We start from the raw sequence: 26,803 nt of genomic DNA, 5'->3' as shown, positions 1-26,803 counted from the left end.
TTTGTCACGTTTTATTATTTGCACTGCATGGTCCAACAAAAACAGTTTGATTTATAGCAAGACATGTTTGATTACCTTTAATGAAGGCGTATAAATAGAACATAATACATACATAAAAACAGCATTATAAAACAACAGCAGTAGCAATAATAATATTTTCAAACCCTTAATGAACATCTCTATCATTTCTCTCTGTTTTTCATTCAGCTGTTTGTATTTCACAACAATCCTCCAGGTCAAAGGGTTCAAGAGGGATGAAAACCATTGTTTACATTCCACGATGTTTTTCCAGCTTTCCTTGTCTCTGTTTCTTCACATACACAAACACTGCTATGGCCAACAAATGTGGATGTTTTACCAGGAGGTTGCATCAACACAAACAGCTTCATATAAAACCTTCATAGGGTAAGAAAGAGAATGTCTGGTTTGAGTGACTGCAGAAAGTCACAGTATTTCGTATGCATTCACAGTACAAAACAAGCATGGGTCTGACTTGAGCAAGTGCTATAGCCTTTCCTTCCCATTCACTTAAAATTCACATTATACGATTAAACATACAAATTCTTGCAGATGCAATAGTGCAATGTGTATCATATTTTTGGAATCCGTTGACCTTATGTAAACTGTATTAAGTCAAGGAGTTTATGGCAAACTAATGTCACAATTGTAAAAGCACTACAAGATAAACTTTTCGGTAAGTGCATATAAACTAAACACTGAAATGAGGTTATTCTTATTCATGCATGAGCAATATGGTGATTCTCTAAAATGAAAATGACAATAAATCCATAAAAGATACTCTGTGAACACTATATGGCTAAATGAAAACACTGTGTGAGGGGTGCGCGTGTGGATGCGGATGATGGTGAGGGCAGTCCACATGAGTTTGGCCCAGGAGAAGTTCCTTCTCGCAGGGTAGACATGGCCCGATCTGCTGACTGTGAGAATTGTAGAGCCTCAGGAAGGACAAGATAGCTTGAGCCAACCAAAGAGCTGTTACGAACCACAGAGAAATCTACAAAGAGAATAATGCATGAACAATAAATGTTAAATATTAATGTTAAGTAACTGAGTGGACACAGGTCCCAAACTTTACCTGGGCACAATTGAGCTCGTAGTAGAACGAGGACGTCTCAACATCCAGATAAAGAGGAAGAGACTGTGACTCGGCACAACTATAGAGGATAAGAGAAGATGAAGGAGCAGTTATTTTATTCATAAGCCCTTTATATAAGTCTACAAATCTACCCCAGCCCCCTATCGAATCCCCACACAGACCTTTAACTATCACGTTACCACCTCAAAATCATCCCACATTGCCACTCACTTTTCAGCCCCAGCCAGCACTCCAAGCTCAAGTCAAGTTGTGCCAACTTATAAAAATGTATTCATTAAATATGAAAACAGCATATATAGTTTTTTGTTAAATTTGAAGACCATCATTAAAATCTATCATGATTGGACAACCCTAACAAGTCTCCTTGCATACTTCAATTACAACTTCATTTCAAATTTTTAATAAATGTATTCTTATTAACACACCAACAAACCCATGACTAAAGTAATACATGTCATATCGTTTAATGGCATTGTAGGGCTTTCTTACTGATCACCATGAAGGAAATATTAAGTCTACCTCTAAACCAGGGGTCTCCAACCTTTTTGTAAGCGAGGGCAACCAAAATATGTAAAATCCTCTAACATACTTTCAAACTTTAAACATGTGATGCCTTATTTTTACCCTCACAGAACCAAATTCAGTTTTCTTTCAGATATTTTTGCACTTGAATATATTAAAGCTTATAGCACGTGCTAATAATAAACTTTCATGACGATGTAGCACTTGAGTGATTTGTATAGTCAGATTTGTCAACTGTCTTATTAGTGAGCCCTGTTTAGAGGGCACCTTACAGAGTTCATGCGGGCTACCAGGTGCCCACGGGACCTGTTGGGGACCACTGCTCTAAACAATATGTAAACTGACTCAAGATCGGGACGTGGATTGAAAGCGTGTGTACCTGTAGGGTCGAGTGTTGAGATCCGTGACAGTGTTGCACCAGGACACAAGGCCGAGGGTGAGAGTGACACTGGCGCCTCCAGAGAGGAAAAGCACGCACAGACTCAACAGCAGTGTGAGGAAGGAGGTGAATAGCGTGCTGCGCGAAACATGAACATCATTTAATTTAACTCTACACATTACACATAGATGAAACAAACAATAAATGCATTATTATCATTATTAAAACTCACTCGTCATGCCGGCGGTGCAGATAAAACAGGCTCCTCCAGCCTTGAACTGCGCCGTACAACACAGTGAACACACCGACAAATGTGGCGAACTGGCAGGCTGCCGGGGGACCCCATTGTTGCACTACTAGATGACTGACTTCTCTAGATTCCCCTTCGCCTACCGTGAGGTTCTCAGTCCGCCAGAACCCTTGGCTAAACAACGCACACCTCCCCTTAAAAGCGGATCCGTTAAGTGCGAGCGGTACTACCACCAGAAGTCCGGCGATAACGGAGAGGGTGTGGGCGGCGCAGTGAGCCGACAAGAGTCGCCGATCCAGCTCCATACTTCAGAATTAGTTTCCGTTCGCTAATAGTGATGTTTAGCTGCCGAAGCTGTATGTGTGTCGATGGTGTGCACGGGAATGTAAAGCATAGATAAAACGTGGAATTTTACCACAACACAACACAGAGTCGGACTCCTCCCCTTCGGCTGCAGGTCAAACGCCGTTACACAACGGATCAGCGCTGGTATCAGACGGCTGTGACGCACTGGAACACGATTTGCACGTACGCATCACTATAATATAATATATATTGCAATGAGGTGTTACATTGCATTCAATCATTTAAATCAACAATGCATGCAAATAACACTGCCCAAACCTTATCTCGGGCAGTGGAGCAAACGCTGTATTATGTAAAACACCATGACACCCCCCCAAAAGAAAAGTGGGTCACCATTGGAGGCTGTTAATAGCCAGGCATGTTTGATCAAACATTGCAATCAAGAAATTATATTTCAGATAGCAATATATACTGATAGGCGGGTTTCATTTAAAGAAATGTCAGATCTACTTTTATGGTTTTGTTTTACGTAAAGCAGCATCATTCTAATACGTCCCGTAGAAAAGCATGACATCATCTGTCACTGTGTTCAATGACGTTTATGGTGTCCATTCTATAATGACAAGCAAAGCACTTATAGTTCGGTATACAAACTAATTCATGTGCGCACTCAGTCTGTTACTACATGAGAAAAAGTTACAAAAGCAGGAAGGAAAGATCATTTCGTAGAAGTGTCACGACATGTTGTGGAGTTCTGGGGCACTTTTGACAGCCATTGTATGTTTCCCTACTATGGTTGTCAATGGGGAGCTAAATATGTCTGGTTATAAGCATTCTTCCAAATATATTTCTCTGTGTTAATGAGAATAAAGAAATGTATACAAAGTTGGAACGACTCGGAGGTGAGTAAATGATTGACCTGAATTAATACATTTTCATTTTTGGATGAAGTATACATTTAAAAGCATATCAGTGGATAATGGAAATCATGTGATGTTGCGCCTTTATTCTTCTACCAAGAGGTGGCAGTACTGCCGCATGCTATAACAACGCAGAACAAGAAGAAGAACGTAAAAGATTTATTTCTTTAGCGCTTCTAATACTATTTCTTGCATTAAAATTGCGCTTTAAGAGGATTGCAACCATTTTAAAGATTGAAACTTTAACACCATGGACGAAAAGGTAAAATAAAAAATACTTGTACGTGCTAAATTTTATGTGATTGCGAAAGGCGATTTACTACTGCATGCTTTGCTGGTTTCTTTTTTGAGTAACGAGAAGCTATTACTTTTTATATTACGTGTATGTCTACCTGTTTTGAAGGGCTTTATAAACTGTTTGCGTTTTTGTTTAAATATAGGCCTAAGGGCGTATGTCATGAACATAATAGTGATCACTGGTAATTAAACATGCCTACCTAGACAATTTTGGGTCTTGTAGGCGCCTTTGATGGCTGTCTATGTAGGCATGCAGCGCATGAGATCATTTGTTGACTGCATGTTGGTCTGATTGAATGCATGTAGTATCAGTAATGCAGTACGTTAACTTACATACGTTACTGTGTGACAGGCGTTTGATCCTAACGGAGGGGATGTTGGGTCATGTTTGGGGGCCACCGGAGTATCATCTGGTTCCCGTGTTGACTCGCAGCTGCAGGATGCTGTTCGGTTAAAGGCGGAGGGTAACGCATTTTACAAGGAGAAAAACGTGCGCGCAGCCATAGGACGTTATCACCGTGCCTTGCTCTTTCTCCGTGGCCTGGACGCTGAGGTGACCTCTGCCCTTCAAGGGTTTGGTAGTCAGGTGCCTAAACTGAACCCAGAACAGGAGGAGCTGTTAAGAAACACCCAAGTAGATTGTTATAACAATTTGGCAGGTAACGTAGTTTTCACTGTGACTGTGTAAAGTATACATTCAGAAGTATGATTCTTATTTGACGACTTGCAATTTATTTGTCTGTTTTGCAGCATGTTTGCTACAGCGAGATGTGGTGGACTATGCTCGTGTGTTACAGTACAGTCTGAAAGTGCTCCATTGGAGGGCAGGTAACACTAAAGCCCTGTACAGAGCTGGGGTGGCATCATTACAACTTGGTGATGCTCAGACTGCTCGGCAGTACCTTTTACAAGCCAGCAAGAGCACACCCAATGGTAAAATTAGCCACATCACATATTTATAATTTAATTTACAAAGATTTTCAGCTGCAGGGTCTGTTTGCAGGTGATATAGCTGTTAGATATTGAGATTATGTAACAATGCTGCGCTTAATGTCGGTTAACTTTGTGAGATCAAGTATCTGTGCTTTGCAGACTTTAATAGCGTCAGTAGATTTTTTAAATCTGAACATAAAGCAGGCACCTTCATTTCATCCATTTTCTGAATTTCTCAGATGCAAATGTGAAGAAACAGCTTCAGCGAGTGGAGGAGAGACTCGGCAAAGACTACCAGAATGAAAAGGCCCTCTACAAAGGCATGTTTAGTAAACAGAAACAAGCAGAAGAGCCGCTGGTCGATGAGAAAAGCCAAAAATAGTCAGAAGGCACATGTATAAAACGCCTTAAAACAGAGCTGATGGTTTCCTGAAAGACATGGGCTCTTGGGAAGTTTTGCTTTAGGATACAGAGGATTTGCCACAAATGGCATTTACCCAAGTGGGATTGACGTTCACATGCCAGGACTGATGTGGTATGGCTGAAATCTGGTGCAAAGTGGCAGCTTGGAAGACAGTTATGTGCACTTAAAACTAAAAGTATTTTAGTCACTTGCTTATTTCTTCCCCTCAGATTAAAGTCCTTACCTGCTGTTTTTGTTCATCTAAATAAATATTTTTGAAAGTACTCCTATGTTTTTGCTTTGGGTTTGACACTGAATAAAGCTGTTGTTAAAGTGGGAGTGGATCAAGATAATACGATTATGGAAATATTAATTAAAATCGTGTGGGAACTAAGATCTGCTTATGTAATCTTATTGTACATAATAATGCTCAACCTTTTCTTATTTCATGTAGTAAAACAATAAAACAAATACATGCCAGGCTGCGATATATATTGCGATATACAAAGCACAACCATTTGCAATGAATGAACAAAACTTTTTTTCATACAAATACTTTAAGAAAAGAAAGCATCATTCACTGTCTGATTATTTGTAACATTTTAGAGAAAATAAAAAGTTGATGTTGCTAAATTTATTTCAATATATAATATTAAATATAATGTATGGCATATTGTCGAAGACTGCGGCTGTGTGGACAGTGGTCCAGACATATGGTGCAACTGTGCCCTGAGAGACCCGTGTTTCAGTCTGAGCTTGGCGTCCTTTTCCAATCCTACTCCCCATCTCTCCTTCCAATCACTTCCTCTCTCTCCACTATCCTCTAATTAATAAAAAAATGTGTCATATTGCATTTTCTCTATATATCATGCTTTTTCAAGCAAAAAAAGAATTACATTAAGTTTGAAATACTTTTATTGATATTTATCCACAGTTGAGCACTTTTCAAATATCAAATAACGTTTCTTCATAAAGTCCTGAGCACAGAGTTCATACAACATATTTTTTTATTTGGTCAGCGTATACTTTATAGAGTGCTTCAAGCATAATATGTCCATATTAAAAACAACACCAGCAGCACTATGACCATAACAGTGCACATATACACATCACAAAATGGCATGCAGAAGCACATAAACAGGCAGAACATGTTTAAAGTTTGAAAAAACTGGCAGCATTGTTTCGCCCGTGTTGAAAGTTCTTAAACTATAAATACTAATCTTTCTTTTTAGATTTCGGGTTTTTATTGAAACTGAGGGACCTCATAGAGCCAAAAACCTTTCTTCCAAGGTCACGGAATGATCTGGAACGGGTGAGAGGGGCTGATGGTGGTGGAGAGGGAGAGAGGGAAGGGGAAGAAAGAGGTGAGAGCGAGTGACTGCTTCCCTCTAGACTCTGCGATCGAGAGAGATGAAAAAGACTGGCAGTTGAAGAATGAAGTTTCTCTTCCATTCTTACAAGATTGCGACTACGCTCAGAGCCCCGTCCGGCTCGGCTGATTTCAAAAGAGGAACGCCACTGATTGCAATCCCGCTTTTGAGAATGTGGCTCGAGTATTCCCTGAGACTCGCTTCGAAATAATGCTCGTCTGGACAAGCGGAGGCTAGAACTCCGCCCATCCCAACTCGTCCCTTTCTTTTTCGAGTTGTTGCCCCTTTGTTCCTGCCTACTGGATTGGGTTTCTTTCAAAGAAGTGTGCCTCCAGCTGAATCCCCCAGCCGTCTCGTCTCTCTCATCCTCCTCTTCTCTTCCCCAAAGTCGAGCTTCAAAGCCCTTCCAGAACTTTCCACCCTTTTTAGGTGTCTGAGTGCTCATTTCATCTTCCCATCCGACACTGTAGTCTCTGCCCGAGTAACTACTCACTGTGGCAGCTCGGATAAGCTCTCTAGAAGCATGTTTGCCCTGGTACAGCCTTTCTCCATCTCCACTTCTTCGCCAGCTTCTGTCCTCAGGCCTCCATCCAGCCCCTGCATTTTGCCTGAGGGAACCTCCACGTGGTCGATTGAGCCCTTCAAGAGGAGAACTAGATGGGTGAAAGCGTGGGAGAGAGCATTGGGATGGCGAGTCACGGCGAAATACTGACAGTTGTGCAGGGGTGAAAGGGGAATTAGAAAGTAGCCGAGGAGGGGAATGGACTCTGGTGTGGGAGGAGCCAGGAGAGGAGGCAGGGTCTGATTGATAATGTGGGAGGGGGAGGATGGGAGAGGACCTAGTTGGCGTGAGACCCGAATTGTCAGAACGGGGGCTACTTGACTGTGACGTAAGTGCCGAATGGCAATCTGAGTGGGAAACCTGCAGGCGGTGCTGATGGGATAAGTAGTCCTGACCTGTCCAAGTGTTTGATGACGGGGTCAGATTAGTTCGATCTAATCCAAAAGGAAGTTGAAATGAAGACCAGTTAGAGTTCAGTGTGGTGACATTTGGAGAGGCAGACCCCACACCTCTTTCTCTTTCACTTCTAAAACATTCCGTGTCCAACTCTACCCCCTCCTCCATCAAACCAATAACGACAGATCTTGGCAGCCCAGATACGCGAGAGATTTCACACACAACTGCAGAGTCTTCGTTGAGTTTAGGAGGGCTATCCGAAGCTTTTGTTGGAGGACAACCCTCTGCCTCTTCCCTTGCTGCTCCGCTCCAATCTAGTGACTTAGAGAAACCCATGGGGGTAAAAGTCTTTCCAGTTATCTCCAGAGACCCACGGTGGTTCACTGAAGAAGGGCAGGTGGAGATTCGTGGTCTCCTGCTCCAGTTTGGAGTGCTGGTGATAGTGGATGTAGAAGAGGAAGGGGAAGCAGCTGGAGTAACTATACTGGTGGAGAGATGTCCACACGATCCTGATACCTCCTCTTTCACACTTTTAGCATCAAAACTCAATGTCTTGTTCAGGTTTGGATTCAGGTTCAGATTGAGATTTACATGGAAGCTGATGTTAAAATCCTCTCCTGTCACAGAGGGCAAGTTTCCAAGATTGATGGAATTGCGACTTGCACGTTTCCCAATGCTGCTCAGACTGACTCTAGACGAATTTCCCAGTATGGACTTACATGGAGTCACGCTACCTCCAGACAGGCTAGATGAAGAAGCACTTCTCGGATGAAGCCCCTCGTAACCAGCGAGGTGTCTTTGGTGTCCACGACCACGACTGGCGGTTTCAGCTGCCACCCTGCTGTGATACTGATGGACTAATCTGTTGATGTATTGCTCCAGTTGAGTAAAGGATGGAGAGGGTGGGGGTTGGCTCTTCATGGGAGGTTCTTCGAGCGCTGGCTCTACAGGTTGCTCACTCTCTGGGCTTGGAGAGAGGCGTGTGGGGGAAGGCTCCTGACAGGAGGTGAACAGGGGGCTCTGGAGGGCCACAGCATGAAGTGGACTGGGGTAAGGGTAGACCTCTTTTGTCTTTCGAGACACTAGGTCTGAGCAAAATTTGGGGTCCAGCTGAAGCTGAGGACTGGAGTTGGAAGAGGGCAGAAAAGAGCCGGGATGTATTCCTCCTAAATTGGAACAGAGGTCTGTAAGGAACATGAGGCTGTTGATCTCCAAATCTCCTGTAAATGAATGAATGTAATATGAACCATAACTATTTAAATTCACACATTTCTGTATAATATACCAAACATGGCTGAATCGTTTTTTTTAATATCAATTTACAATATAAATCAATCAATTCTGCATTGTTATTTTTTAAATAATTGCCATTATTGTGTCTTTCTTTTTTCTTTCAAACATATTGCAATAAACTTTGCTAAATATTGTAATCACATTGCATTACAGGATAGTTTTGACATTATGGTAGTACAAATGGGGGATACAATTGTCATTAAAATAATGCTCTTCATCATCCTACACATAAACTTCAAACTCAGTACTTGTCACTTCCTGGTTACTTGCACATAACATATATTGCAGAAATAAATAAGCTTTCCTGTAGCTCAGTGGTAAGGGGATTGCGTTAACAACGCAATGTAAATTGTATATTATATGTATAATAGTCTGTATATACAGTATATGTAAAAAGATGGCACCTGGAGGTTGCTCCTCCAAAGGTTCATTGTACATGTACTGTACATACACAGTGACAATAAAGTTCTTACTTACTTTACATTATCTCATTTAAATTTTACATTTTGGTTAAAAAAAATCACATGACAACCCCAAGACTTAAGTCATACCAGTAGAAAAAGGCCTTTTGTCCTGTTTCTCCAGTGTCTTATCAGGACAATCCACACGCTGAGATTCAGCCTCCCTCCAGTGGGTGGCGCTATGATCCAGCGAGCGAGGCCTACAGCTCACTTTCACTGCCCCTCCAGGAGCTGCCTCACTGGACACTGAATAACAAGAGTCTGACAGAGAACTCCCACTGACCGAGTAAAAGCCTGTTGTAAAGAAAATGACAGATGTAGATAAGAGTGTTGCAGGGGTAGCGTTTCTGGGTTGACAGATGATATAAGTTATGGGATGCCTTGAAATGTCTTTAGTTAATGTTTGCACAATTAAAAGCAAACTACCAAAACACAGAATGTATGTTATGTTGAAACATTGTTTCATTTGTTCGATATTAAAATGTGTTCTCCTTTCCCAGCTAAATGTGGGTAGTTGATAAATTAACCATGCATGTGTCCTATATTGTTACATAGCAAAACATTTTTTTATAATATATTAGTATAGTTTAAGGGAGATTTATCTTCGTTTATATTTTTCTGTCAAATTTTTCCTGTCAAACAATAGAAGTGTCAACTACCCATGTCGCTTTCAACTTAACTATTTTAAGATTGTTCTCCTTTTAAGTATTTAAACACTTTTAAAGTTGCTCTTGGACCTCACAAATGTACCTCATTCCTAGATTTCATGACTACTTTTATCAATTGAATCGTTCTTAGTATTTATGACTACATAATATAATACAAAACTCCATAAAATTACATTATTATAATTTGTTACATTTATTTATAAATTTTTGTTAAAATGTAACTTTTTTCAAAGTAATGTGCTAAAGTAAAGTAAAAGGTTCATACCAGTCATTCTTTCATAGGTTTCGACCAGCTGTGCTGAATAACATGCCATGCCAAAAATAGCCAGCTCTTACGAAATTACATAATGCTTCAAATGTCAAACACTAAAAAGAGAAACAATACTCTGGAACAACGATTAATCACTCACGCAGACTGTCGGGGAATGAAGAGAGCTTTAAAAAGGGCACCTCGGCATGTGCCTTTGAATAAATATCCATAGAAACCTGTAAAAGCTGTAGTGCTTTTAAACAAATTATAATTTTTATCATCCGCACCTGAGCTGGGTCTGGAGTCGCAATCAAGTGCTGTGGTGCCTTGGAGTTCCGGGGTGGGAGAGGACAGCAGATCAGACGGGACGTCCCAAGACAAGGTGGACCAGCGTGAGCTGATCCCCTCTCCTGTTGTGCTCGGATAAGGCAGATCAGGGTGTGCTGGGGACAGACTCTGAAACAGATGGTGGACTCATGTTACTACAAGCTCAGGGTGATGACACACAAAGTCACGCATCTGTGATGTTAATGTTTACAAAACAGTACACCTGCGAGACAAGGCACTATTATTAAAATATTAACTGCGGTCTGTTACGCAGCATGAATGGAATGCACTGGATAAAGTTCACTTCTGAAGTTTTAAGAATGGATGGTTTACTTAAGAAAGCTGTTTGTGATCACCAGCCTCCCCCAGTCCAAAAGAATCTCCTCTAGAGTCCCATTAAACAAATGACTATTGTGCATTCTCCTGTTAAGTCCGATCAACCTTCTGTCGGACCTTTACACAGACAATGCAGGTGATGCATTGCCGAAATGAAAAAGTCGGGGGTGGGAGGTTAATAACCGGAGAGCGGAGAAAGACAGATGATAAAACAAAGGAGGGACAGAAGAAAAGAAAGGGGGATGATGGGTATTGAAAGGGGGACTTTGACCAGGCTTATCTCTGCCCCAGCAGTTTACCCACAATTCAATTCTCACACTCTAAAAATACATAGAGGACAAAAAACGAGCATTAAAGTGTGAGAAAGCTTGAGTGAGATTTTAAAGAATTTGGAAGATACGAACGTTGAAAACTCACGAAGGGGGACAGCTAAAGATTGATGGCGAAGAAAGAAAAGAAGGGAGTTTGGGATAAAGTAAGGAGCACGGGGGATGGGTTGCCTAGCGAGACGAACAGCATGACAGAGGCATCTCTAACATACAACCCCCCAACCACCAACACTGGACCTGGATATAACTGCCTCCCCCGTTTCACTTCAGAGAACTGTCAGGCCTCTCGTCTTATCCTGCCCTCTCTCTAGTTCGCTTTCTCTGCTTCTCTTCTCCTCGCCCACACATCCGATTTAGCAGCAATACTTTAACTCCCTCTTTGCTGGTGGAACATGAAATGATATGAGCACTGAAACATGCATTCGAGATTCGACGAAAATGCACTTATTGTTGCCTAAAATCTAGGAATGCGAAAAGCATAATCGCGATTATTTTGGCCTATATTGAGATCCCGATTATTTAACACGATTACTCATTAATCTTTAAAACAACATGGAAACAAAAAAAAACTTGGCTTTTAAACTCTGAATTCAACTGAAAAACAAATCGAAAGAACGAAGGCCAATTGACGAAGACCAAAATTGACGATTACAATCAATATTCAATTAATTGCACAGCCCAACTAAAATCCCACAAACATTTCGGTATAAGACACGTTGGCGTAATTTATCCTTGCGACAGACAGTCACCTCTGGCTAACTATATTTACTTATCCACCCTCACGTTAGTCAAACCTGTATTTGACTCATGTGGAACACAAAAGAAGATATTTTGAGAAATGTCTGGTTCTGTGTCTATGCTATGGAAGTCAATGGGTCCTAAGGTTGTTTGGTTACCAACGTTCTTTAAAATATCTACTTTTGATGATGAAAATGGGTGAACGATCCCTCTAAAACAATATGCACTGTGAAAGAAATAAACAAACAAAACAGACTTCACCACCAAACAAGGATGAAAATATCTAATTCGTCCCTGTACACCCACACAACACGTGCACACACATTTATACTAAACATCTAGACATTACCGATCTTTAATCGATGATGTTTTACCCCCCCCCCCCAAATATAGCTGTGTTTTATTTAATTTCATAGGGGGTTGATAAGGAGTATTTGCTCAATGGGGGAAACCTGATACAGTCTTACGGACTGATGGCCATTTTCCAACTACCGCTCAAATCATGACGAAGTGCTCTGGCACACGGAAACTGAACTATATAAGGCTAGAGATCCAAATGACATGCAATAATAAAAATAAGGTGAACATCTATAGTCCGCCCCAGCAGCTGTATCACTGACACAGGAAATGGATTAGCGTCATAAGATAACAAGGTGAATCTTGTGGGAGGCAGCTGTGAGATGAGTTTTAAATACTGACGCGACACAACAATCAATTCTTATAGACTGAGAAATCATATCATAGTGTAATAAATCAATGTCAGTTAAACGAAACACGATATACATATTAGGTACTCATGAAATCCAATACAGCATTTACCACAGTGCAGTAGCTCATCCTAGTGATGGGTTAACAAACATGGCACACTCCCCATCTCTCTGACCATCTCTCTCCTTTCTCTCTCCCACAGCAGGCAACACAGGAGAGGTGATATTTGTGACGCCGACAACACAAACATTTCTCCATGTAGTGTTTATGCAAATAGAAGTTGCGTAGGTGGAGAGGCAACAACATTGCCCTATGATGACTAATACTTTTTGTCTCATGATACATTACTGTTTTTCATGCACATATTTTAGCGGGCCAAATAGTTGGCTTTAAATGCTTGTGCAATTGAAACGTTTGTACGTTGCAAAAGGAAAATGTTCTTTTCAATGAGATCCTGGATAATCATTTAAAAGCCTTTTATATAAATATTTGATTAAATAAATAATTGAGCAAACACTTTTTATGTTATGTGGAGAGATATAGTTACATTTATTGAATGTATACTACAGGTCAGATGTGACCTCACTTGAGTTCACATCCACACTGCCCACCTTATAAAAACACACAATGGTGCTTCTATTTTCAACTTACACATATACTCTCCTCCTTCTCCAATTACACAAGCGCACACACCTGAATTGCACCTGTCATGTGTCATCAATACCTGGTCTAGAGCCCTGCCACATCACCGAATCAACATTTGGTTACAGTCAATACAAAATCCACATTATATGATTTATTCACATATATACTTTCCACATAAAAAAACAGGTTCTATGGAATGGTGCACTTGTGCCCAATCGGCTGGTATTGCGCAATCCACACGCAGTGTGCACACAGTGGCCAAGAATAGCAGCCTAATAAAACTCAACCTTGACGTTGAAGGGAAAAAGGTGTGCACAATTCTGAAATGTAAACACAGCAGCAGCGTCCTGTATAACGTTAGGTCGTGCAACGTGAGATCGGCTGCCGGGGTCACCTCTCCCGCCGACAAAACGTTAAGCAGGTGGCACCAGCAGGATTCCTCAGATCTAAGTTACATATATAAAAGGAACAAAATGTTCTTTTGGTATTTTCCCACGTCCCCACTGACCTGTTGCCCGCGGGAGGTTGCGGCGCCATCCTCGGCGGCAGTCTCCCGTTCCAGCACCGCATCCAGCATCTCCAGCTGTCGTCCTCTGAGGAGGTCCAGCTCCATGATGCCAGCCAGAGTGGCTTTCAGTCGCTCCCCGATACGAACCCGCTCGCTCCCTGACCACAGAGAATTCACGCAACCGCGGCGCCCGGCCATTGTGCGCGCAAAAATCGCCTTTCGCCCGTTGAACGTTAGATTGCTGTTCACTTTTACGCCAAGCGAGAGCGCCGACTGTCAATGCAGCATTAGCGCTGTGCGACTTGGGCACGCTGTGTAACCAGAGGCGATGCTCACAGAACCCGTGTAATGTATGACTCCGGATCTAGAAAACGCAGTACCGAGAGAACTCGAGCGCTAACTTTCGCACATGTAACAAAGGCATAACGTTATTTTCAAGGTCTCAAACCGCAGATGTGGACGAAACGATCATCGATCAATGATTCTTCCCCGCCTAACCATTTTGAAATGATTTACCCGTCACGTCAGCTATCGTTCCGTTCATGATGACGATGATTGTATGGATTCAAGTAGTATGCGACACCCCGTATGCGTGCACACAGCCCACTGCTGCGAAGAAGAGAGTATGAACGGGGAGGGGCTTAGACCCCCGAGATAGTTGCTGATTGGCTGGCGAAGTTTTCGAACAGAATTGACAAGTTTGAAGACGAGGAGTGTAAATCACGTAATAAGGTTGACGTTTTTTTAGGGTTGCTTGCTGATTTACTTGTCCATTAACGCAAATAAAACAATAAAATAAGATTGTTTTAATCAAACTTGGAGTGTATTAAAAAAAGAACTCTAAACGCGAAAAGGAAAAATGCGACGAAGCAAATTTAAAGTGATGGTATTTTATTACGGTGTACACTTTCAATGACCCAATATCCGATTGGTTTCGTTGGTATCAAATAGCAGAATGACCTGCTGATATGTAACGAGCGCGTCCATTAAAAGAAAAGAAAAAAGAGAGCAGAGTCCGCTTTTAACCAGCAGGTGACAGTCTCTGCCAATCCAAATAATGCATTAATAAACCTAAATATGTTCCCATCAGTAATGCGATTTAATCACTCTCATAATATAAGACTAGAACAGATATTGGTTGAAGATTTGTGAGAAGCTTGGTGAACTGCTGAACTTTGTGCTGAAATGTCAAACGTTGCAGCAACTGGCTAAATCAATTAAAACGATCCGTTTTAAAGCAACTTTTCCCATGTTATGATAAGAAAAACACGTCGAGTAAGATTCGAGGTCGACGTATTACTTATTGATAATTGTTTAATAAACCACGACAGTTTGTGAAAGAACGCGCTCCACAACTGACGTGACAAACGTGGGAATGTTGCTTTAGAGTTCATTGAACTCAAATAACGGGACGAGCATGTGCTCTGTTTTCAAGTAGCCTTACGACATTACATCGCCGATTGTGATGCACCATATTCGTCCATCAGGCACATCATGTAGGTTACAATGTTATCAATGACCTACTTTGAAATTGTGAGGATGAGCCTTAGGGAAAGGGGGAAAGATTTAGATCCAAACTCTAAGGGTCTTGCCTCTTGGATTCTCTCCCGCTATTACGATGCGGGCTTTATAACGCTCACCACAAACCCAAAATATAGCCTAGGCAATTAGGTAAAGTAACAATTTACAATTAAAATGTAATGCGTGCCATGGGCTATCCATTAAGAGATGTGGCATGACCCTAACGTTTCTAAAAAACGAAATATAAAAATATAGGAGGTAAACTACAAAAAACTGGTGCAATGGATGCATTATTATTGATCCCTGATCCCTGAATTTTTTAAAAGGCTTAAGAAACTGCTAATATCTGCATCTGGCCAGTTGAGACTGGTCCAAAACCAGCTTCTAAAATCATCGTTGGGTGTTTAATAATGCGTAAGCAGTTCTCCTCTTTTCACACCTCCATTTCCCCTCCCCTACACGCAGCTCCAGCTCGTATAAAGGCCGAGCCCTTCAGTCTTGACTGAGGCAGAGCTTTCACCCGAGGGGACCACTCGTCAGCCCGGACTCAGCCTCCCACCATACCACCGTACACGTCTGCCTCGGAATGCCTCCTTACGAGAAATCAATGGAATGTATGCCTTTCAAACAGAGGAAGTGTTTAGGTAGGTCACGATTCTCAATTCACATTCTTTCATTTAAGTATCTGCTATTACATAGCCTACAGTTACATTTAACCATTTGGCAGACAGTTTTATCCAAAGGTACAGTGCATTCAATTTATACGGCCTACATGTTTTTATCAGTATGTGTTTCCTTGGGGATCAACCCCATGACCTTTGGGTTGCTAACGCAATACTGTACAATACTTTTTCAAGTGGTTAGATCAACATTTGTACTCATGACCATACTTTTCACTCGTCTTTTTTGTTTTATAATAAGATTTAGAAAAATGAATACGTTTGTAATTTCAGAAACAAGAAAAGATGAAGTCTGCACTATTCGGTCCAAGTTCCCCAACAAATTACCGGTAAGATGCAAATATTTAATGAGTTGTTAAAAGAGAATGAAATTGTTTATTTATTTGTAATAATATTATCTTAGGTAATCGTAGAGAGATTCATTCGGGAGAAAAAACTTCCTCTTCTGGACAAAACCAAATTTCTCGTCCCACATGAGCTCACACTAGGACAGTTCCTCAGTCTGCTCAGGTACATTCATTTTTTTCAGAATAATAAAGATGCATCTGTATCGCACACGACATGCATAATATGAGTGTACTGTTGTGTCAGTTTCTGCAGCATAATAGGGAATGAATCAGCCTATGACTAAATATTTTAGCAGTGAAAAACTTGGATGTTACTTATAGGCGTTCTGCATGAGGAACAGCACTAATGTCAGCTTCTCTTTCAGAAGTAAAATAGTGCTGGAGGCCTCTCAAGCTTTATACCTGATGATCTCTGGAAAGAACATGTCTTGTTTGTCAGCCAGCCTGGGGGAGGTTTATTCACAGTACAGAGACCCTGATGGCTTCCTTTACATAACCTACGCTTCGCAGGACATGTTTGGGTGAAAAAGACCTCCAAAATCGGACACAGATCTTGCCTCACAAACCTCCAGACTGCTGCATTTCTGAGAACATAACTCAATATTGCTGCAAGAACTGCAAAACCACGCATACCAACGGTTACAGAGACAAGACATCACTTCCTGTCATTTGTGCTAGCTTTGAAGAACACTACACAAGTTACACTGAGCCCTGCAAAGTGACAAGGGATGCCACTTCCTTGAGACTCACAGGACACAAAAGGGACATCATGTCCCTCAAAAAGAGAGAGGGAGAGGGTTTGTTGGACAGTAGTTTCCTCTCCTTGCTCTTTCTTGTGTCTGCACATCAGTGGAAGAACAAAAAAGAAAAATAACAGACAGTTTTACTTGGCTTTAACTGTGAAAATCCTCAATAAATCAAGTTCTGTTATGTTATGTCTGGTTATCTTTCATTATAGGAAATCTGTGTTCATTTTATAATCTGTGCTATTTTATGAGGCAATAAGAAATAAATGTCCACCAGTCCTTTCTTTCAGTTGCATTTGATTATTTCTAATCGGCAGCAACTTTAAAAATAGTATGCGGAGTCATCATTTAATCTGATGAAGCATCTCTCAGTGGAGAACAGTATGTACTTTTTAGCATCACCTTCTCACACATGGCTGTTGTCTAACTGCCATCTCTAATAGTATTGTTTCGGTTAGTGTGTCAGTAAGGAGTCACGTGGGGTTGAGCAAAATGGGTGTAGTCAAATCATGTACAATGCAATAGATTAAAATATCAGAGCAGCTTTTTTTTTACAGTGCATTAATACTTTCCCGTTAAACTAGTACAGTACATTTTAATTTATTTTGAGAGAGCATGACTTACATCTGTGTTCTTATTCTCACTTAGTATACTACTGAGAATCTTAGCGCCCTCTTGTAAAGTGTTTCTGAAGCCAGAATGCATTAACTGAGAAATGGCAAAGACAAAGGTCAGATAAAGGTAAACAAGCGTCTTTATCCAACAGAAAATGCTTCAACTAGCAAATATAAAGTTAAACGTGTAGAGCAAATAAAAAAGCATGAATAATGCCAATGCAAATTATCCTTATGCACATAGACTGTTTCATCGGTCACAAGCCTGGCCAGTAGTTAACTTCTATGTTTGGCTGTAATATAAGAATTTATTTTATATTGAATTTAAATTAATATTATTTTGTTTTCATATTTTACGGTATAATTATAATAAATTAATTTAAAACTACTATAGAGTTATTGATTCTTTGCAGAAGTCTGCCAGAAGTTAAGTTTGGGCCACAAAACCTTTTTTGCTTATATTGTTGCCAGAAAAAAATGTTGTACACTACCCTGTTCATAGCAAGAGTTAAACAAGAATTCAATGGACAAGCTTTTAGTTGTCAAGCAAAACGGTGTTGCAAGAGGAATCACCTTTCAATAAAAACTGGGTAATCAAGATGCATGGGAAGAAAAAATTACTTTCTTTAACAGCAGCCAAGACCAGCAAACAAGACGCTAGAGTAAAGCACCCTAACATGTCCCAACATAACTTCTGGAGAGTTGAAGAGAGGAAAACCATGGTCAGATCATTCTTTTTTCTGACATGAACTAACAAGTCATAAAAACAGACGACGGATATATGTGGTTTACAGGTTCAAATCTGTCAATATTTGCTGTTGTTTTTTTCCAAAGGTCTTCACATCACTACAAATCACTGAAAAATGTGCCTGAATAAAAACTCAAGCAGTGTGGCTTACAAATATATTTTTTATTGGTCAATGTATTTTCTGCATTCAACGGAAGGCAAAGACTTCCGAACATGAGATCCCAGAGGAAAAAGACACCCTAAAAATTACAGAATACATATGAATGCATAACTTTATATATCGTTAAGGGAAATTAAATCAAAAGAAAACATTCAATAATCAACATTCAAAATTGAAAATATAGATACAAAATACAGATAAAATAACTCTAAAGAACAAGAATAAGTTATCATAACAGTAATCATTTTTGGAGTAATATAATATTTTTTTATATTTTTCACATTTTAGTTTTTTTAGGAGCCTTCTTAAACAATATTCTCATTCAAATCACAATGCATCTTCACTCCAACAACTCCCAATGTTCCCAAGTACCATGGAAGTTTGGTAATCAATTTAAATGTGTTCTATTGTCCATAGTGGTTTCTCCATTTTAGAGCTGTACAAAGTCTGTCACTGGCACTTAACCTCTTTTTGGTTGGTCTTTTCAGTCCTGTCATTTATAGCGCAGAACATTCAATCCTAACCCCTTCTACAAAAAAGAAAAAATTCAAACTAAAGACAGAATCGAGGTATGAAGACTAGCTGAATGGTCAAAATATGGCTTGGGTACCATGAAACCGATCTTACAAACTCAAGCCAACTGTTCAATTCTGCTCTTGCCGTTTGGAAGGTGGCACAAGGTGAACAGGCAATTTGGCAGGCAGCTCATGTCCCTCCAGCTTGACTTTGATCAGGTGATTTGCGAGCGCAAACTCCTCATCGTCTAGGTAACCATCTTTGTCCACATCTGCCAGGCTCCAAATCTTTCCAAGCACTGTGTTTGGCAATTTGGACTTCACCAACTCTTTCTTAGCTGTGGCCCCTGATACTTTCCCATTAATGGGAGAGAGGGTGTAGAATATTTCATCATAAGTTGGCTTATCACGGGCCACGATCCATTCCAGCTCATCAATGCCCTCGCCTGCACCTTCTCCATATCCGTGACCGAACGGCCCATTCATGGTTCCTTCAAACGCACCGCCCTTGACTACTTGGCTTGGCATGGAGGCCTCCTCCTTTCGGACTTGTATCATGAGCTTAGCGATGTCACTACCCAGCATGTCTTCCACCGACTCCAGCAACTTTGGTTTGAAAGCTGGAAATTTCGTGAAGTCATGAACAGTCAGCAACTCCTGCAAAGCAAGATTGTGTTTTGTTTTTATATAAAAAGGTAGCTTTTTACAGAATGAATTAATGTATTGTTTTTCACTTCTCTTTGTCAAGAACGTTAGTGACATAAATTATCGATTCACTTTTCAAACCTCTGTTCCTCTTTTCTAGGTGAAGTGAAATCAAGATGGGTGAAATACAAAAGCTTCGTACCTGCATTTTCTTTACGTTAGGAAAGTCTCCCGGTGATATGTTGTGCTCTTTCTGAATTTTTTCATATATCAAGCCCAGGTTGTTGATAAGCTCTTTTTTCTTTGAGTCTTTCCCAAACACACTTGGCATCTCTTTCTTCAAAGCACTTATGATGTAAGCATGGACCTTAAAGGAAGATATTCAATCAACTTAAACACAAATTTGTCAGAACTGTAGTTTTCAAAAAAACAATTCACATCATCACCACAAATCTTGCCAGTTGCATAAAATAAAGTAACCAAGCTCAAAAGGGTCCAAATTTAATTTGGTTTTAGTTATAATAAGTGTAGGTTCATCTGTTTGATCAGATTCCTGTACACAATCAGTGGAGATGAAAGTTCATAAATGTCTGGTTTCAAAATCTATCTACAAGATGAATTGTTACAGATATTAAGATTTTGACGGAAGTTTTACCTTAGCAAGACGAGCTCTTTTGATCAGATCATTGAGCTTCCGTAGAGCCGCGTTCCGTGGAAGACTTTGAATGTCTTTGAAAAGATCCTGCTCCTCTGCTTCAAACAGCTTCCTGTTGTCTGCGATCAGAAGCGGCTGAGCCCAAAATGACCCGATATACACTCTGACTACCTCAGGGGTGTTGATGATCTTCCCCAGTGACCACATGAGGGCACCGTACACCCGCATCAGCTGCTGGGTGCTGATCTGGTCAGCTTTATTCAGAACCACACGCATCTTGTCCTCATGGTTCTTCAGGGCCTTGATAACCTCTGAGAACTCATCAGAAATGTCCAGCTTATGGGCGTCAAAGAGCAGAATGATTCTGTCAACTCGTTCAGCAAACCACTCGAGAACCGCTGCAAAGTCATAGCCTGCAATTGAGAGAGGATAAGAAAGGCTTCATCAGATGACTATTATATACTTCTGAATCAAAGCTACGGCCAGCAGGGCTGCATGAAACAGGATTTATGAATAAAATGACGTTGGGAAAGTGATTTCGATTTTTTTAGCAGCAGTGTCATCTGATCTCAATCAGTTTGTTTGTTAATAAACCGCAACTATAATGCCATGTATTCAGAGAAAGATCCGCTCCCTGAAAAATCCCTTGTGTCAGCGTTTTTGAATAGTAACATTAAAAAATGATGACCAAACAGGAAAGAGGGAGAATTTGGGATTTCTACCACATAGAGTTGGCCATTCGAAATTTTAAACGATCTTAATATTTGTGAATATTAAGTGAACACTTTGTAAAAATATTGTTTATTGTTAGTTAATGTTAGCGAATACATTAACTAACGTCAACAAATACAACCTTATAGCAAGTCTTACCACTATCAATGATCTTCATTTAAATTATATAATTTCTTTCAAGCTGCTTTCAGAAGCATTCTATCACTAAACTACTGTAGGTAGGACATAAAATATATGCAAACAAAATTATGAAAAAGCTCATGAATTTAAAAAAATCTGAAAAGCTGTTTAGTGAGAGTTTAGTACAGATGCTCTAGGCAAAACCAGTGACATTTTTGTGCACAATCTCCCATGGTGGTGCACCACACGTTTAGTTCCACATCCTATAAACTTTCTATGAGACATGAAATGACCCTATTTCCAGTAATTCGATGTAAAAAAAAATCGTTCCCACACAGACAAAAAAAAACATGACACAGTGACATCTTATAATAGTAACTCACGGGAACAATGAAACACAAAGGCTATTTGAGCAGTAGCTGGATGGGAATGCACAAACGCCCATTCATGCTTAATCCATGCTTAATCCACAGGCACAACTGCTCCACAGTCGGTTTCGTCTCTGCTGTGACTGGTGTTGCCCCTTAGGGTCAGTGGAAGGACTGCTGGGTGTCTATGGTATATAGGGGAACCTTGGTCTCTGGTTACTGGCTCCACTGGCCTCAGAAGGAACAATAGTGTCACATGACTCTTCACATGACTCTCTTGACACATATCCAGTCACAAAGGCAGGTTTCTGTTTTCATAACAGTTATTTCTTTGTGCCAAAATGTTGGTTATCATGCTTCATGTATCTACAGTCTTCAGAGAGTTGACATGGGCCAACTCAGCATTTCCTTTTTATTCTTCCTCTGCACAACACACTCTAAAGGGAGTTCACAAATAATGACTGCATGGAATACAGAAATATTTCCAGTTGGGAATATTTTGCAACTGTAGCTCTTTTCCTACCAAGACTAACACGAAGCCAGAGGTTTGACTGCTTTCATTATCCAGGTTTATGCAAATTATAATATACACAAGCCTGAACAGCTCAAACATCCTGTTTCTTATTAAGTCACAGAATAAAGGACATGACTAATATGAAGGGGAAAATATATAAATAAGCTCTTAACACGGAAATCCACTGAAGCTGTGACATGTCAGAGCGTGCAAAAAAGGAAGTCAGACTGGTCCGTCTTGCTTCTCTTCCCAAACAAACAAATGCTGGGTTTACAGAGTTAAGGTTTTTCAGATTTACAAGCATTTGGCTAAAGGACCAGAATTATAGATTATTAAGGGGAAGATATGAAATAATAAAAGTAGGAATGATTCAATAATATAGAGCAGTGGTTATCAAGCTGTGGTATGTGTACTAATAGAAAATGTGAAGCTGACATCACGCCCTATGTTGCATGTAGCAGTGGCGCCACCATCTTGGGAGGAACATACTCCATGCTATTAACAAGATTAACAAGACATATGATAAAAGCCAAAGATTATGTGAGGCTATAAGGGAATTTGAGATAATATGTGGTTAAAAAGAATGAAAAACACCAGAAAAACCTTTTCCTTCTGATCCTCAAACTGGACGTATGTGTGTGTGTGTGTGTTTGGTTTTTGAAAAACTGTTCTCTCTCACCTACTTTAAGCATTCCTTCTTTACTACTCTGGCTGAAACTTGGCAGTGTTATAGAACAGATACTGTAGCTCTTGCTTGACAAATTGCATCTGAGGTTCCTCATTTGTCAAAGCTGCTTTGGCTAAAAGCTCCTGCAAAATGATGGATGTACAGTAAATGCAGGATCTCAAAGGCCTGGTGGTGTGATGGAAATAAAAGATCAGCAATGTACTGTGGATATAAACCTTAAAATAAACAACAGCACCTTGAACTGTATAGAATTGAAAAGCAGTGGAGAAATGCCAGGACTGGTGTAATACTTTCTCTTGTCCTTGTACCTGTCAGTCGCACTTTGAACGAACTACAGACCAGACAGACAATCATGAAAATGTCTGTGTATAGAGATTTACAGTAGTCTAGGAGAGATTATATAGCATGTATCTGCCATTTACAACTGTTTGGTTATAAGACGTTTTTATACAAAGCGACTTACAAATGAGAAATGCAAGCCAAGGTAACTCATTCAATATACAGCTGTAGGGAAGCAGGTTTAAAGCAGCTAAAGAGTTTTGTAGTTAAATCTATCGGATCAGAATTTTTTTATTTTGAAATCTTAAAATAAAACAAAAAGGCAAAAGGCTGCTGACCTCTGCTTATCCTCTGTTTCTCCCCTGACAGGATGCCTGGGGTATCGATGATACTGATGCTTTCCAGGACAGGGTTGTTTAACTGAGCACAGACAAACCTGCATGGAGAGAGTGAGAGATTGAAAGTCTGACAAGCAAAGACAGTGCAAAACCGAATGTAACAGGTTTGGTGAGATTGTCTAAAGCCACAACACTGAACTCATCTTATTTCCCACTTTCTTATTGTGCAAATATACAATGGAAAGCTAATATTATCCACAGTCATTATACATTTTATATACAGGGAGACCTTTTGGTCTGTTTACAAGGACAAGGCTTAGCCTAAGCCAGGACTAGATGGGCTATAGTCGCTTTTATTAAAATGCATTAGAAAAAACATTACTGATGTGCATCTTCAGACAAAACAATGGCACTGACATATTTTAAAATATAAATTAAGACAGCTCAAAATTCATTTTAGTCTAGGATTAGCTATACGTCTTGTCTGTGAAACCAGGGTTAGTGTAATATGAATGCATTTAAAACAAAAATTATAATCAGTCAAGACTGAGGTTAAAATCTCAAAAGTCATCCGTCTCACGCTATATTAAAACAAAATAAACTGTGGCAGCACAAGAGTCTGAATCATTACTGTAATTTACAGTCTCTACTTATGAGCCTACGTCACAGCCGCTTGCTCAAGAATGATAGTCAAAGCATATGCAATTCTGTCACATGACTCAAACTAGCATACAAGCATAAAATTTATTAGGCCTGTCCAAGTGAAATTTTGAGCTAAACAATACAGGATGATGCTTCCAAAACTACAAAAATCCATCAGTCGAAAATAAATCTTTCCCTTATGTCCGTTTATAATAACAAGATGTTTTTTGTCATTTATAAAAACCAAGACCTTTGTGATAGTTTCTGTTAGGAAAAATTTATGCTGGCTGTGACATCGGCCTACAAAACTGTTGCTTCCTTTTGACAAAAACATTCATTATTTCGGGTGACAATGATCTTCTGTTTCTTCTAGGAAAACTTAAGAGTATTAGAATTTGACAAAAGAGATAAAGAACAATATTATTCACTGTCTATATAATTTAAAGCAGTATCAAAGAATGGAGGTTTTGAGAAGAATTATTGCATTTGCCTGATAAATGACTTAGTATACCTGTTATGAAAAAAAGAGTTGATAATTTTATTGAATGTATGTTGACAAAGTGATAGTATATCGTAAACACATTTTGAGAAATTAAGTAAAAACGAAACTTTTTAACTACGTCCGTTGTTCTTCAAAACAAAGGAATTGAACTCTTGAATTTTGTAATATTTGAAAGTCCAAAACATGGAACTAACTTTTACTGCCTGTCATCTATTTCATGATGACCGCAAATAGACCCATGATGACTAACACAGAGAGTGGAAAAATGGGAAATATCTTAAACCCAAGACACCACTGGTATTACATTCTGAGGTTTGAGGTTTTATGTTTGGAAACCTTTTTTATTTAACCAAACATATGGCAAAGCACTGGTAATCCCAGCCTGTTACAATCCGCTTGTGCAGACCAAACATATGACACCACCCAGAAATCTGTTCCCGTTTTTTAGCACAGACTCTGGACCCCTTTAGTAAGACAACATCATTAAAAAAAAGAAATTATAACACATTTACTTTGGGTGCTTAAATGTCCTGTTGTACCTTTAGATCAGAAGTAACTGTGTCCTGATAGTTTGGAAAACAAATAAACTAAGCACAAGACAAATTCAGGTTCAAGTTGACAGACTGTGACACCTGCTGTGCCATGATGACACAAGCATATCACGTGAAAACAAAGATCCACACATTTCTAGAACGTGAATAATGACGGTTGTACTGTACAACAGTGAGGTCATAATTAAAACCAAATGGATAAAGTGAACCCAGAGAACCCTTTCTCAAAAGTATCTTTAAGTCATGGGGTGTCTCTAGAAGTACTTTCCACTGATAAAAAACGTAAAATTTCCAGAATTTGCAAGATCCAACGTACTTTCAGTTTTCCTTAATCTCCTGTTTCATAGCCACCTCCCATTAACCTAACCTTGACAGACATGACCATGGTACAGTGCATTTCCCATTCACAAATGTGGGAATAATTTGATATTGAATAAATGCGTTAACTTACCTATTGAGAAAAGCGTTTCCAAAGGCATTGAGTTTACGGAAAGGCTTTTTTGGATCAACAACAAGCGCATTACCAGGTATCACCCCTTCCTGTTCGCCGTGCATTACCGCTATGAAGGAATCCGTCGTAGGTTCGGGGCCTATTCTCATACCGGGAAAATCCTGTTCCATTAGGTGCCTGATGAAGGTGGTCTTCCCGGTCGAGTACTGACCCACCAACAGCACCATGGGCTTGTTATCAAAATCAGCATCTTCTAAAGCCGGCGAATGGAAGTCGTGGAAATGATAGGTGTCCTCTAAAGGAAAGAGTTTGGTGCGGTAGAGGCGCTTCAGTCCCTCCGACACGTTCTGGAAAAGTTCTGGGTCTTTCTTCCCTTCTTTATTGGACCAACTAAACATGATGATCGTTGCGCGACGGCCCTCGCTCGAAGAGAAAAGATACGATACCCCTTTCGTTCAAATATTCGCCACCAACCAAGCGGCGTGTCGTCGAAACTTTGACGGTCCCACCCCTCTAACCACCTCTGCTTTATAATGAACGCAGCTAATTTGCTAGACCAGCACTTCCTTCTGGCAAGTCGCTGAAGTACACAGCGCGTACATCTGAGGTTATTACAACACTCAGATGACTGTATTTCTCGGCCGGGAGCAAAACTGCACCAGTTTTAATCTTATGGGGCTGACGGGCTCCTTAGAAACTTCTCGTACCTAGACTGACTGACTGACTGTGTGTCGCATGCGGATTCGGAACCCTGTTGCGTGCTTCATAATAAAAGCCTTGATTTGACACGATTGTTGTCATGTTTCGTTTCAAAAGGCATTGTTGTGGGAGATTATTGCTGTATCGTGCAGATGGAGGCAGAGTTAATAAAATACATTCTTGATATTAAAAAGAGGAGCGTTAAGAACAGAGACGGACAATCAAATCCACTGCTTTGTGCTGCGCATAGTAATCAGAGTTTAATATTAAAATACCGCGAGAGGTGTTCGAAAGCAGCGCATTCAAGTCGCTCTCGCGATACGTTGTGTTGTTCATCGATCAATCTGCGCAGGCACCGCATGAGGTCGAGCACACGTAAAGGCTCAGGCAGCACTGTGAATACGTGGCTCTTTATGAACAGGGTGAAGCTGTGATATTGATTTGCATACACCACACACACACAATGTGTTGTAGTAACTACGCATGTGTGTTTTCATAAATTCTCACTAAGTCAGATTTCAGTTTTACATTTTGTGGGTTAGGTCGGGACAAATCTGACTGTATTTGTTT

The 26,803-nt window shown here is 40.2% G+C and overlaps 5 protein-coding genes across 7 annotated transcripts; 2 read left to right on the top strand and 3 right to left on the bottom strand.

Annotated features, from left to right (window-relative positions):
• Window positions 1–62: 62 nt before the first annotated feature.
• LOC306907450 (transmembrane protein 179) lies at window positions 63–4,358 on the bottom strand. 2 transcript variants are annotated; one of them, XM_079479520.1, is made up of 5 exons: window positions 4,125–4,358; window positions 2,251–2,806; window positions 2,019–2,156; window positions 1,097–1,175; window positions 63–1,015 (listed from the first exon to the last, which is right to left on the bottom strand). In XM_079479520.1, the coding sequence occupies exons 2-5, from the start codon at window positions 2,571–2,573 to the stop codon at window positions 818–820; spliced, it is 738 nt and encodes a 245-aa protein (XP_079335646.1). In that variant the 5' UTR covers window positions 2,574–2,806; window positions 4,125–4,358; the 3' UTR covers window positions 63–817. The 2 variants fall into 2 exon arrangements, with proteins under 2 accessions (XP_079335646.1, XP_079335647.1); XM_079479521.1 differs by lacking the exon at window positions 4,125–4,358 and having other exon boundaries at window positions 2,251–2,955.
• ttc9c (tetratricopeptide repeat domain 9C) lies at window positions 3,563–5,979 on the top strand. Of its 2 annotated transcripts, none has more exons than XM_079479522.1 (4): window positions 3,563–3,756; window positions 4,144–4,450; window positions 4,542–4,724; window positions 4,964–5,979. In XM_079479522.1, the coding sequence occupies exons 1-4, from the start codon at window positions 3,745–3,747 to the stop codon at window positions 5,104–5,106; spliced, it is 645 nt and encodes a 214-aa protein (XP_079335648.1). In that variant the 5' UTR covers window positions 3,563–3,744; the 3' UTR covers window positions 5,107–5,979. The 2 variants fall into 2 exon arrangements, with proteins under 2 accessions (XP_079335648.1, XP_079335649.1); XM_079479523.1 differs by having other exon boundaries at window positions 3,602–3,756; window positions 4,542–4,619; window positions 4,964–5,751.
• Window positions 5,980–6,009: 30 nt separating this feature from the next.
• LOC306907461 (uncharacterized protein) lies at window positions 6,010–14,392 on the bottom strand. Its single transcript, XM_079479541.1, has 4 exons — window positions 13,719–14,392; window positions 10,415–10,583; window positions 9,300–9,503; window positions 6,010–8,675 (listed from the first exon to the last, which is right to left on the bottom strand). The coding sequence occupies exons 1-4, from the start codon at window positions 13,914–13,916 to the stop codon at window positions 6,343–6,345; spliced, it is 2,904 nt and encodes a 967-aa protein (XP_079335667.1). The 5' UTR covers window positions 13,917–14,392; the 3' UTR covers window positions 6,010–6,342.
• A 1,341-nt stretch (window positions 14,393–15,733) lies between these two features.
• Window positions 15,734–17,300, top strand: map1lc3cl (microtubule-associated protein 1 light chain 3 gamma, like). The gene is made up of 4 exons (XM_079480640.1): window positions 15,734–15,883; window positions 16,193–16,248; window positions 16,323–16,429; window positions 16,632–17,300. Exons 1-4 carry the CDS (start codon window positions 15,826–15,828, stop codon window positions 16,789–16,791), a joined length of 381 nt encoding a protein of 126 aa, XP_079336766.1. The 5' UTR covers window positions 15,734–15,825; the 3' UTR covers window positions 16,792–17,300.
• A 1,073-nt stretch (window positions 17,301–18,373) lies between these two features.
• On the bottom strand, window positions 18,374–26,294 carry ehd1a (EH-domain containing 1a). The gene is made up of 5 exons (XM_079479540.1): window positions 25,535–26,294; window positions 23,389–23,486; window positions 20,350–20,762; window positions 19,897–20,061; window positions 18,374–19,706 (listed from the first exon to the last, which is right to left on the bottom strand). Exons 1-5 carry the CDS (start codon window positions 25,930–25,932, stop codon window positions 19,179–19,181), a joined length of 1,602 nt encoding a protein of 533 aa, XP_079335666.1. The 5' UTR covers window positions 25,933–26,294; the 3' UTR covers window positions 18,374–19,178.
• Window positions 26,295–26,803: the final 509 nt, after the last annotated feature.

The sequence above is a fragment of the Barbatula barbatula genome (assembly GCF_947034865.1).
Source record: "Barbatula barbatula genome assembly, chromosome: 18".
In the NCBI taxonomy this organism is placed as follows: domain Eukaryota; kingdom Metazoa; phylum Chordata; class Actinopteri; order Cypriniformes; family Nemacheilidae; genus Barbatula; species Barbatula barbatula.
Note: the sequence above shows the minus strand (reverse complement) of the source record. Positions and strands in the feature narration are given on the sequence as shown.

What these genes read in the sequence shown, in the direction of transcription:
- LOC306907450 (XM_079479520.1), bottom strand. Translation starts at nt 2,573, where the DNA reads ATGGAGCTGGATCGGCGACTCTTGTCGGCTCACTGCGCCGCCCACACC. An exon ending in CTCAACACTCGACCCTACAG is followed by an intron (nt 1,176 to 2,018) that starts GTACACACGCTT and finishes TATCCTCTATAG; the next exon opens with TTGTGCCGAGTCACAGTCTC. An exon ending in ACGAGCTCAATTGTGCCCAG is followed by an intron (nt 1,016 to 1,096) that starts GTAAAGTTTGGG and finishes TTCTCTTTGTAG; the next exon opens with ATTTCTCTGTGGTTCGTAAC.
- ttc9c (XM_079479522.1), top strand. An exon ending in TTGTTATAACAATTTGGCAG is followed by an intron (nt 4,451 to 4,541) that starts GTAACGTAGTTT and finishes TCTGTTTTGCAG; the next exon opens with CATGTTTGCTACAGCGAGAT. An exon ending in CAGCAAGAGCACACCCAATG is followed by an intron (nt 4,725 to 4,963) that starts GTAAAATTAGCC and finishes TGAATTTCTCAG; the next exon opens with ATGCAAATGTGAAGAAACAG.
- LOC306907461 (XM_079479541.1), bottom strand. Translation starts at nt 13,916, where the DNA reads ATGGCCGGGCGCCGCGGTTGCGTGAATTCTCTGTGGTCAGGGAGCGAG. An exon ending in CAACCTCCCGCGGGCAACAG is followed by an intron (nt 10,584 to 13,718) that starts GTCAGTGGGGAC and finishes CATCTGTTTCAG; the next exon opens with AGTCTGTCCCCAGCACACCC. An exon ending in CAAAAGGCCTTTTTCTACTG is followed by an intron (nt 8,676 to 9,299) that starts GTATGACTTAAG and finishes ATTCATTTACAG; the next exon opens with GAGATTTGGAGATCAACAGC.
- map1lc3cl (XM_079480640.1), top strand. Translation starts at nt 15,826, where the DNA reads ATGCCTCCTTACGAGAAATCAATGGAATGTATGCCTTTCAAACAGAGG. An exon ending in CAAACAGAGGAAGTGTTTAG is followed by an intron (nt 15,884 to 16,192) that starts GTAGGTCACGAT and finishes TTGTAATTTCAG; the next exon opens with AAACAAGAAAAGATGAAGTC. An exon ending in AGTTCCCCAACAAATTACCG is followed by an intron (nt 16,249 to 16,322) that starts GTAAGATGCAAA and finishes ATATTATCTTAG; the next exon opens with GTAATCGTAGAGAGATTCAT.
- ehd1a (XM_079479540.1), bottom strand. Translation starts at nt 25,932, where the DNA reads ATGTTTAGTTGGTCCAATAAAGAAGGGAAGAAAGACCCAGAACTTTTC. An exon ending in GGAAACGCTTTTCTCAATAG is followed by an intron (nt 23,487 to 25,534) that starts GTAAGTTAACGC and finishes CTCTCCATGCAG; the next exon opens with GTTTGTCTGTGCTCAGTTAA. An exon ending in AAAGAGCTCGTCTTGCTAAG is followed by an intron (nt 20,062 to 20,349) that starts GTAAAACTTCCG and finishes TCTTCCTTTAAG; the next exon opens with GTCCATGCTTACATCATAAG.